General features: G+C 30.9%; 1 protein-coding gene and 1 long non-coding RNA gene across 3 annotated transcripts; one reads left to right on the forward strand and one right to left on the reverse strand.

Moving 5' to 3' along the window:
- Window positions 1-1,284: 1,284 nt before the first annotated feature.
- On the reverse strand, window positions 1,285-10,465 carry LOC107760175 (uncharacterized). Of its 2 annotated transcripts, none has more exons than XM_016578191.2 (5): window positions 10,053-10,465; window positions 9,652-9,963; window positions 5,459-5,551; window positions 1,710-1,777; window positions 1,285-1,610 (listed from the first exon to the last, which is right to left on the reverse strand). In XM_016578191.2, the coding sequence occupies exons 1-5, from the start codon at window positions 10,392-10,394 to the stop codon at window positions 1,496-1,498; spliced, it is 930 nt and encodes a 309-aa protein (XP_016433677.1). In that variant the 5' UTR covers window positions 10,395-10,465; the 3' UTR covers window positions 1,285-1,495. The 2 variants fall into 2 exon arrangements, with proteins under 2 accessions (XP_016433677.1, XP_075074263.1); XM_075218162.1 differs by having other exon boundaries at window positions 5,459-5,554.
- Window positions 5,580-7,742, forward strand: LOC107760176 (uncharacterized). Its single transcript, XR_001642350.2, has 2 exons — window positions 5,580-6,766; window positions 7,350-7,742. It is a non-coding gene; the product is annotated as an uncharacterized LOC107760176 (long non-coding RNA).
- Window positions 10,466-11,812: the final 1,347 nt, after the last annotated feature.

Genomic DNA, 11,812 nt, shown 5'->3' on the forward strand with positions numbered 1-11,812 from the left:
TAGTAGAAAGGGATTTTCTTAAATTATTTTTATCCGTAATTCTTAATAAATTTAATATTTAAAATAATTGAGGGTATTTTAGTAAACTTATCAGTTACAATACAGTTCGACACAGTCAAACTAAAAGCAAAATGTTATTTAACATCATCAAATAATACAATCTATCCGAACGTTGTTTTAATAAATTAAAACAATACGATACCATACGATACAATATAATACATTATGAAACGATGAATAACAATGATCCAAACAGAGTGTTAGTTCCAAATTATGTGGCAAAATAGGATTTAAGAAAGACATATTTTTTCTAAATCTGCAATCATAAATATTTCATAATACTTTTAAAATTTATGGTATTAATTATTGTTTAATATTTATGTGATCATAAAAACTTATTATTCCGAGGAAAATAAGAAATTTAAATTAGTGTTTTCAAATTTTGAAGATATTCTCTTTTAACGGACTAAAAAGAAAATGATGCTATATAAATCGAAATGGAATAAAGTATTATTTTTGACACTTTTTCCTCACTTTCAGTTTTTAGATGTTTAAATTAAAAAACTAACTATACTTTAAAATTATCCATTCTTTTATAAAAAATTGTGATGATATATATAATAATTAAACATACATTAATTGATAATTAAATACGATATTAACACTCAAGACGTGGAAAGATGATTTGAAATCTCAGCAAATAGAAAATTTTAAGTAATTTCTTCTGATCTCTTATCGATTATTCATTGGCAAGAGCTATCTTTTGCAATCTTTCTGGTGTAGAGTATATTTTTGGTGCAAAAAGAAGAAAGAAAACCATTTTCCTGAACAGGTAGACTCTTGAGACTAAGTAGGCGTTTGGACATAAAGTTTTGAAAAAAAATATTATTTGTAGTTAAGTTGAAAAATGGTATTTAGAATTTGAAATTATGTTTGGACATGCATTTCATTTGAAAAAATATTACAGTTTTGTGAGTGGGAAAAATTATTTTTCTGAAAAATTTGAAAAAGTAGTCAAAACTGCTTTTTAGATTTTTGTAAAACTCATTTTCGAAAAATTTACAAAATTTCATGGACTAACACATTTTGGAGGGAAAATTTTGAAAAAAAAGAAAAAAGATTTATGGAACGGGACCTAGTTATTTCAGGAAACTCAATATCAAATTCACGAAAAGTAACGTATTAAAATCAGACTTGAGAAAGTTAAAAAAAAATAAAATATTACCCAATGACTAAACAAAACAACTCATGCTTTATATGAATAAATTAACTTATGAACGCGATACTAAAGAACATCTTTATACTTGAGAAGCTTAGTATTAACCAATTAAATTTACCATTACATTTTGATTGAATAGAACAATACTATTGGAAAGAATAACCGAGACACCAACAATTACGTGATTTAACCAATTATGCCTATGTTTACAAGTAAGAAAAAAATAATTCCCAATATAAACGACGACAATCGTTAATCGTAACTCACACAGCCACTTCATGAGTAGGAAAGAAATTTCTTGAGGTAATTATTATAAGAGCAGGGCCGCTCCAACTGAACAAGATGTCCTGCCTTTTTTATGTAATCGATTGTCGCATTTTCTCCCAACTTCCTGCACTCATTATTGTACCCAAAATTAGATATTCGATAGATTTGATCAATAAAAGCATTAATTTTGAATTCCAAAATTGCTCTGCAGCTAGGAACTTACTGTTTCATGTTATCAGACACTGCCACATTAAAAATCTTGTCGTCGTCTCCACATAAAAGGTAAATCCTCTGTGTGAAAGATTAAACAAAGATATTAGTAAAGTACTATCCAAGTGTAGACATGTAATTTTTAACTCACGCATTAGAATCACCTCTACTAGTCCTAGTATTTTTAGGATATTTATTTGAGTTTATTTCTATAGGATTTTACTTTATTACTAATTTTAATTCTATTTTTAAGGTACAAAAAATTGAAAAAATACAAAAATAGTTTCATGTTCTATCTTATTCTATTTAGTTTAGGTTATTAATATTTTTATAGCAATATATTTTTGTTTTTACCATGATTCTCACTTTTATTTTGAATATAATAATTTATATAAAAATAATATATATATATATATATATATATATATATATATATATATATATATATATATATATAGTTTACTTTAATTAGTTAGAATTAATTTTAAATCATTTTTATAAAGAAAAGGTTTAAGTTTATTTGAATTGATGGATTTAAAGGGTTATAGTCCCAAATTTTTGGCCCAATTTCGGGCAAGAAGAGGCCCAAATTTGGGCAGCCCAATCTCATAACCCCTTAACCCACGCCCCAAACCCAAAACCTGCTGACCTGCCGACCCGCCCCAATTCCTATTTTAAATCCTAGTCATCTATGTTATTTGATCCATTGGCTCACATCTTTTTCCCTAACCAAATATAAACCTAATATTCGCTAACCCTAAACCTAATACTCCACCCAAACGGCGCCCCAACCCTTCAACGCGTCTGCCGCCACGCGACCACCCTAACCCGCCGGAAAATCCCTCCAATCAATACATGGTCCCCTCCCCTCGCTGGTCCCCTCCTTCCCCGTCACCTCTATCACGCGTTTTCTTCCTCATCTCATTTTCGATTTTATCGTTTTAGGTGAGAACGAAAAAATGGGAGGCGTAGGATCGAGTTACACTCGATCTACCCCCTCCATCTGTCCTTTATTGCCATTAAAAGGGATAAAATTCGAGTTTTCTTGGTTTTTATTCTTTTTCGGATTTTGGTTGAAGATATTTCGGATTTGTTTTGTGGTCCCACGTGATTTCTTGGTGAAGAAGGATAGAAGCTTCGAGAGAGAGAGCTATATATTTGAGGTTTTTGGACAGAATTTTGGGAGAGAGAAATTAGAGGAAAATTTGGAAAAATTTCGGACTAGGAGACAAAGACTTAGAGAAAAAGCACTTGAAGAAATTAGGGTTTTCAGGGATTTTTGTTCCTTTTTCTTGGTTTGCTTCTACTTCTTTTACTTTGATTCTCAAAAGTCAGAAAAGAAAAAATCAAAAAAAAATATACATAATATTTTTGTTACTTCTTTCCGTTTCGATTTTCGATTTCAATACGAAGTTTGATTGAGGTTTGCCGTGGAGTCGAGGTCGTTCGAGCTGTTCAGTGCTTACAAATCGAGGTTCATTTGCGGTTCTGTTCCTGCCGCGCAAATTCAGTCCAGTTTTGTTTGAATTTGATTGTTGTTTTGCTTCAATTCTCGTTGTCGAACTTTAGTTGTATTTGGCATTCAAGCAGGTTGATTAAAGTTCTTGTTGTTTCAGCTTGCTAGTTACATGTTTCAACGTTACTTGGAGGAATGTCACGTAAAGCTAGTAGGCTGTTAAATTATCATGCCTTAAATCCATCTCTTATTATTCTGTGTACTAGCATTTTTCTTTATTTGTTGATTCCATGTTGGTTGTTTAAGTTTGTTTATCCACTCGATGTGAATGTGTTTAAAAGATGAAATTGGGGCCGCGGGATTTGGCCTTTAAACAGGAATAGACGAGTTTAAACGGTAAAAACTTACCCGCACCGGGTGTTTACACCAAACCAATAAATATATGACATGTGTCTTGCATATTGACTTCAATCATTTAACCATAGTAAATTACATGCATTCTCATCTAATTAAATTAATTAACCATAGTGAATTAATATAGTTTGGTGTAAACACCCGATGTGGATAAGTATTTACCGTCAAAACATTGCTATACTTGTTCTGGTTCTGTTTTTATTTTTACTTTTCTCTTTTCACCGCTAGTAGCATGTTTAGGCCGACAACACTCGGGTAGGCAATCCTTAGAATTGTTTGTTAGCTTTTGAGGTGAGAGGCTGTCCCCTTAGTTAAATTTATCCGGGGAATGCCCTGAACAACTTGTATATATTTTATTCCGGGGAATGCACCGTAGTACTTTTATTTGGAGCCTTTTTTGTGTGTTTATTTTCTGTGTTTGTTTTACCTCAATTCGAATATTCTAAAAAGGCGACTAGATCAAGCATGCAACCATACTAGTTACGAGACTTGGGGAGTACCTAACACCTTCTCCCCGAGTCAAATGAACCCCCTTATCCAAATCTCTGGTGCATACTTAGTTTTGGACTCTCAAATATTCTGAAAAGAAAAAAAAATATTTTAAAAAAAAAATCATGACCTGACACATCGAAATCAAATGTCAGGAGGCAACTCTGAGTTAATCCTTTTGAACATCAATTTTGTCACTTTTTAAATTGAAAAATGCTTTTTGAGCTTTACAAATTCTTTTATTAATTTAAGAGAGTTAGTGAAGTTTGTAAAAAAAGGGTGTGACACCAAGTTTTGGAAATTTTAAACTCATGAATACTATTATCATCGAGAAATCATAGAGGAATATGACATTTACTTCAATATCTAGTTTACTTTTTATTTTTCCTTTTCTTTTGGGGCATGTTTTTGTCGTTTTTTTTTCTTCCCTTAAAATGTCCTTCAATTTCTTTACCGAGTAATTGGCTAAGAATTGATATTTTATTTATTCGATATTAGGGGTGGGCATAGTTTGGGCAAATCCGAAATCCAAACCAAAATTTGAATTTTTAGATTTTTTGTTTGGATTTAATTTCTTTAAATTTTTAGATTCCGGATTGGATATTGGATTTGGTACTTTGGATTTTGGATATCCGAAAATTCGAAATTTTTATACTTTATATTTAGTCAATTATCCATATGTCAATAATAATAATTTCAATACCCTACCCATTAGATATTATCTCATATATTCAATATTAATTACTACGTTACTCTCAGCATAATTTCTACTTGGACATAATTTTACTATACTTCTTATCGAACATATTAATGTCTCTTGTTGCATTTTCTTGATAATAATTTTGTTGTTTGAATACTTTATTTGAATAATTGCGGTGAGAATGATAAACTATTCATGCTATTTAATATGACTACTTCATTTGGATATTCATATTTTATAAAAAGAAGAAATATCTCAAGTTCTCAACTTATAAGCTCAAACCCAAAAGTCCAAAATGTTCAAATCGGTTAATCCGAAATCAAACTTAAAAAATCTAATCCAATTCGAGCCTATTTGGATTGGATTTGAATTGTCATTTCTTTAATCCTAAAATCTAAAATCGAAAACGAAATTTTTATATCTAATCCGAACTGCTCGGACGCCCACCCCTATTCGGTAGGAGATTGACTTATGAATTTTGGGTAATTTACCTACATTCAAGATGTTTTGTTCAGTAATGTGCTCTAAGAATCCAAAATTGGAGAGAGAAAATGAATAATGGAATGATTTGAGGTCAATAAAAAAAAAATGAAAACCACGAAAGATCAATATTCAAATATTAAATAGACAAAACAATTAAAGAACTTAGGTGATTTCTTATCAATCTGGTCATTGTGTGCGTAACAATAACAAGAGGAAATACCTGGGAGTAGTTAGGGATAATAGTAGCGTCTTTGTCACTGACTACTAAAGCGTCAAGAAGTTCGGCTTTCTCCTTTCTGTTGGCAAACATAACCTGCTTTTATAGCATTTTGTTATTAAAATCATGGTATAAAAATGCAAAATTCAGTTTATAAATACTGATAATGTAATGAATTTGTACACAAGTACAATATGCTTTAACTGATTTATAGCTAGCAGAATATTAATAACTTTGAATTTTATCAATTACCAAATTAAGTTCATTACTAATATATCACCTGTTGTGGTATGTCACCATAATGTCATCGCGTAAAAGATATTTATATACACATTCCCAGGGGCAGGGGCGGATTTAGGGGTCGGAGGGGTGTTCACCCGAACAACTTTTGCCGAAAAATTATATTGTGTATATAAGGCAAAATTCGGTTTATGCCTCTATATATATTGTATTTTGAATCCCCTTAAAAAACATCCAAAAGCATAGTTCAATGGTCAAGGGGGTTCAAAATCTTTGTTATGTTGCTCGTTCAATTCCCATTGGCCACAATTTCTTCTAGTTTTTTTCAACTTTTTTATTTCTTGAACCCCTTAGCAAAAATCGTGCCTCCGCCACTGCCCCGGAGAAATGTCAAAAGATATATAGTACTTAACGTATATGATAACACTATATCGACACTAAAAAATTTACCCACACCAAATGTTTACACCAACTCATATCCAACATTTTTTTCCGTCTTTCTTTAGTTATCTATTCCTTATTCAAATAGTCTTTCTTACATGCTGATGAGATGCAATAATTATTCCATACTGTTACTTTTATATTTTGGTTGGTTCATCAATATCTATATATAAAGCTAGGAATAGAAAATATGATGTGACACATCTTATTGCTCAAGGAAGTGGTTTATCTTTTTTCTCCTTTTTTTGCTTTTTTAAAATCTAAATTCTCTTATCCAGGTAGACATATTATATTTTACCTATTATCATTGAAAGGAATATGAAACTGATGCCTTTGTTAATCTCATTTATTACATCGCATCATTATCTCTCAATGAATAGCATACATCACTTACAAAAAACTTTTCACCTATTGGTTTTCCTCAATTAAATAAATTTCCATGGCTTCATCTGTCTCTACATAATAATCCAATAATGGTTGCTACCTTTGCAAGGTGTAACCTTTCAATTTCATATTTATGGAGAAAAAAGAACTACTACAATCTCCTGTAGTGAGCAGAGACTTATCTACAAATATAGGCTCCCTTCCTGTCATAAAACATAACTTCCAGGCAATGGTTCTTTCGGCCAGGTTTGTATTCTTTTATCCTCAGTTCCTGACTAACTTTACAGGTTTTTTCAAAATTTCCGGCATTACATTATTTATGACATATTCTCAGATTTTTGTTTTACTGCATGTCGTAGTATTTTGGGATGCTATAATTTTAGAAAATTTAGAGAATTTTGTCACTATCCTCTATTTAATGTATACAATGTATCTCTTTTTACTTGTGTTTTGCCTTTATATTTTGCTTGACTGTCTCTCGTTTTATTTTTTCCTTTTCGGATTTTGTTCATTTATTTACTTATATGACGAAATTAGTTTATTGGGCTTGCAAGACTGTTCTTGAATATGCATATATGCCTTTTTTTTTAGTGTAGTAAAATTATTGATAAGAACAAAGTTCCCTCTTGTAATCATTTTATTTTATTTGTATTCCTTCTATAATCTTTAGTTTGGAATCAAGTGGGTTCTAAACTACATAGAAATTAAAGTTTGATGAATCAGTTTATGTAGTCAATATGTATGTTCGTTATTTAGCCTAAAAATGTCTATTTGCTGAAAGAAATACTATTCAACTTCTTTATGGACTAACTTTTTTCTTATGAAGCAGAAGATGAATGGAGTCAACACAACGTTAAGAGGCTTATTGTACATCTCTTTGGGTTAACCGAAGAATTTCTTCTATTGTGCTGCAAAAGAATGTGGTAGTACAAGAAATTTAAAAGTTTTTTATTACTCTAGGTTCTAATTTGGAGAAATATATTTTTGTAAAGATTGGAGAAACACATAAACATTACACTTATGCAAGATGATGTGTCACTTCTTTTAGGCCAAGGATATTGGATTTATCTTTTTTCTCCTTTTTTGCCTTTTTCTCTACTTTTTTTATCTTATTGTAAGAATAAATGTTATGGTTCGTTCCCCCTCCCTTATTTATGGTCTTTACACAAAGTAATTAATTCCGTATAAATTCATTGCATATAAATTACTATATTAATTATTATTAGTTATTGTATATACTAATGGAGAATTGAAAAGCCACCATCAATCTTCAAGTTCATTTTGTTTTCTCTTCTACATCGCTCTTCATGTTCTTTCAAGTTGTTGCACACAATCTAAAAATGCTACCCAAGCCTCTGCAGTCTGAAGATATTGGGTTGGCTGATTAAGTCCTTGCATTATCTCTAATTCGGATGATAAATTTGTCATTTCTCAATATGAGTTTGTCTTCTTTTATTACATGTGAAATATGCTTTTTTTGTCCTTCGTATTATTTTTTATTGTTTTGATTCTCTGTTTACCAACAAATTCGGACAATTTTAATAGCGTCATAGTTAATGTGTCCCTAAAACTTTTGCTTTTTCATATAGCAACCGTATTTGATCAATTTTTACACAGACTTTAAATTGGTTTCGTAGTAGCATTAATACTTGCATTACTTTTAAGTTGTGTTACTGATATATTTATTGTTTCCTATGTATTTGCCTAAAATTCTACGCCATGATTCGGTTTATGTGAGAACATTACTATTTAGGAAGTCTACAAGGTTGATCTTTTGACCATATTCTTCTTAGATATTTTATAAATATTTGAATTATAAATTATTATGACTTATAATATTTTTTTAATGTAATTTTTAAATATGTAAATTTTACTTTCAAAAACTTGAATAATTTGTATCTAATTTCACGATCAATATTAAGAAATTTTGCTAAGCAACAACAGGAAAGAGGAGAAAAAATAGAGTTTAGAGGAGAAAAATGACATAGAGAGAAAAAGGTAGGAAAATAATAATAATAGAGGATAGAGAAGTAATGCACCTGACTTTTATGGAATATGAGATTATTTATAGAATTAAAACTTGAGAGGAAGATTAAGGATAAAAAAAGAAGTGAAGAAAAAGAACCTGAAAGAAAGTATTTGAAAAATAATAAAGGATGGGAGAAAATTACATAATGAAAATGCAACTCAATGGATGAACATCACAACTTGGATTGGCACTTATTTAATTAATTTATTTATTGTTTCTTTTCTTTACATTTTTTTTAGTTTTTCTTTGATTTGAGAAGAGAAATTTAGGAAAGCTGAAGTCTCACTATTTGATGAAATTAAAAGAAATCAAATACTCTTATATTTATGTATCCAAAATACAATTTAAATAAGAAAATAGTGTATTAAAAACCAAGTAACACCCATTATATAGTTTTCTATTCAAAATAGTTACTATAATAAAGGTTGCAATCATTTATGCTCTAATTCTAAGGAAAATAATTATATTTGTTATCTCTTGAAAATAACTAAATTTCATATCTCTATATACAAAAAACTTAATATATTATATTTCGATTAAAGTCATAATTAGATTTAGTGATTCTTTCGTGAAGCGCGTTCAATTTCACTAGTGTATCTCTAACGATGAATCAAAAAATACCAAAAGATATATAGTACCTGATTTAAGAGATGTCCTTAGAAGTTTATACACCAAATAAAGTTATTTGTCCACTTTTGACATTTTTTTGCGACATCAACTTTGACTTGACTCTTAAATCTCTTGGACTGCTTTTACCACTTCCCCTCGGCTCAACAGTTATATGCATGTCATTGATCATCAGATAGATTCATGTATCTTAGCATACTTTTTACAATAATGTAGCTCATTTTTTCATATGAATATTATTAAGTAATTAAAAATGTGTTATTTATCAACTTAATCTTTTAAAAATGTGTCATTAAGTAATTAAGAATGTGTTATTTTGGTTAAATCTTCATCTTTTAAAGGAGCAGGTCACATTATTCCACATGATATCAGCACCGACAAAGATTTTAAATTTAAATCTCAATTAATGAGATGGTCACACAATTCAATATAATTAACATATGGAATACGAATGGTAAGTTAAAGAGGAAGGTACCTCAAGAAAATCCCTGTAGAAAAATTCAGGCAACCATGGCAACTTATGAGAACCAATAGATAGAAGCACTTTAACTCCAGAGACAGTTTTGGGCAAAAGAAAATCAGGCCAATTTGTGAACCCAATATTCTTCAACGAAACATTGCTAATAGACTCAGTCAACTCAATAACCGTACTTGACATAACCATAGACTCAACCATGTGAGGATACAATTGAGCCAACTTGAACCCAACCATTCCTCCATAACTAAGTCCAACTAGAGAGAACTTTTCCACTCCAAGCTTCATCATTCCCTTTGCTAAACAATCTGCCTGATTTCACGTGTTTGTTCCATGAAAAAAGAAAATAAAAAAACGACAACGATTTAACTTTTAGATAAAATGGTCACGCGATTTAATACCTGAAAACTCGTTGACCGTTCGGGACGATCAGTGAAGGAATCTCCGAAGAAAAGTAAGTCAGGGACGTAGATGTTAAAATCAGCACCTGAAGTTCTTAAGGAAAGCACTTGAAAAAGCCAAGTCAAAATTCCATTGGAAACAAATCCATGAACAAATACAACTGCAGGCTTAGGTTTATAATTTGGTAATTTATTGTTTGGGTTATGGTAATGAATGGTTTCAGTTGGAACCCAAAAATGAATAGTAGTTCCTGGTTCTATTTCCACCATTTGGGATGTCATTCCAATAGCTTTCAATACACCATGAATTATTGGTTTCATTATAGCAAATACATTTCCCATTTTCTCTCAAACTCTTGATATCTCCCTTTTCTCTAGAGGAGTTATTACTAAGATGATATATAGCTGTGAGTTTTATGATTTATATACTATATATACATCTTAAGATATATATATATATATATATATATATATATATATATATATATATATATATATATATATATATATATATAAAATACCGTACAAGCTTGGCTGGCATATCTTTTTATGTCCTTGTCTAGTTGTCTTTGTATTATATTATACGATAGAATAGACTAGAATCATTTTAATTCTAACCCATTGTTCTCGAGGGTTGACCTACTTTTTTCAAATTAAATTTATTATTTTATTATATGGCGATCCTTCATCAGATCTGAATTTATTAATAAAAAATGGACTTTGACAGATACGAAAATATCCCATGAAACTTACCCAAACTTGCATTGTAACAAATTGAAAATTTTAAAATTAAAGAATTTCTGAATTGTATTTATGAAATGAAACTGAGAGAGGTACTATTTAGCTAGAATCGGCTAGAGGATGATCCAACATTTGAATTTATGAGTTCTAAAACCTAAAAAATAACTTACTTAAAATGAATAATGTGAAAACTAGAGTTTATATGAAAAGAATTAACTCGTCAATTTGTTGTAGTCATGGTACCGTTTAAATACATACACCATCATGGATGAACTATATCTACAGCTTGTGATAATCCTATTTACATGAATGAGTTATCTACAAGGATGAGTTACTTATCCATTAGAGTCCTAGTATAACTCTCCGATTCTTGTTGATACTCCCCCTCAAGGCGGCACATATGGATTAAAAATACCCATCTTGCCAAGGAATGTATGAAAATCTCGTTGTCCCAACGCTTTAGTGAACATGTCTGCTAACTCAGCTTTTGTTGAAACATGACAAGTGACCAAGTCCCCCGAGGCAATATGTTCGCGCACAAAGTGACAATCCGCTTCTATGTGCTTCGTACGCTCATAAAAACCATGTTGGATGCAATATGCAATGCAGCATGGTTATCATAAAATAACTCTGAGGGCATCGTTTCTGATACCAAGCTGTCACGATCCAAAATTCACTATAGGTCGTGATGGCGCCCAACGTCGCTGTTAGGCAAGCCAACATTGAACTTTCCATAATTTTTCATGTTTAAATACGTATATAATTCATCTTATTAACTTGCAATAAGTAGGAATCACTTACCTCTTTTTGCTCGATGAAAATCTCCTCAAAATAGCTCCCGGCCAACCCAAGTGAAAATGAAAGAAAATCCCGTCTTAAATCCAAATCTGCCCAGGTAATCTCGCTTCTACGGTTCCATGGTCGCTTCTACGACAGCCACTTCTGCAGCATAAAGCTCGCACCTGCGAGAACCCAGCCCAAGTCGTCGACTGCATCTGTGGTCCCTGTAGCACTTCTGC

Source organism: Nicotiana tabacum, chromosome 7 (genome assembly GCF_000715075.1).
Source record: "Nicotiana tabacum cultivar K326 chromosome 7, ASM71507v2, whole genome shotgun sequence".
Lineage (NCBI taxonomy): Eukaryota > Viridiplantae > Streptophyta > Magnoliopsida > Solanales > Solanaceae > Nicotiana > Nicotiana tabacum.

What these genes read in the sequence shown, in the direction of transcription:
- LOC107760175 (XM_075218162.1), bottom strand. Translation starts at nt 10,394, where the DNA reads ATGGGAAATGTATTTGCTATAATGAAACCAATAATTCATGGTGTATTG. An exon ending in AACGGTCAACGAGTTTTCAG is followed by an intron (nt 9,964 to 10,052) that starts GTATTAAATCGC and finishes ACGTGAAATCAG; the next exon opens with GCAGATTGTTTAGCAAAGGG. An exon ending in TCTACAGGGATTTTCTTGAG is followed by an intron (nt 5,555 to 9,651) that starts GTACCTTCCTCT and finishes ATGCTATAAAAG; the next exon opens with CAGGTTATGTTTGCCAACAG.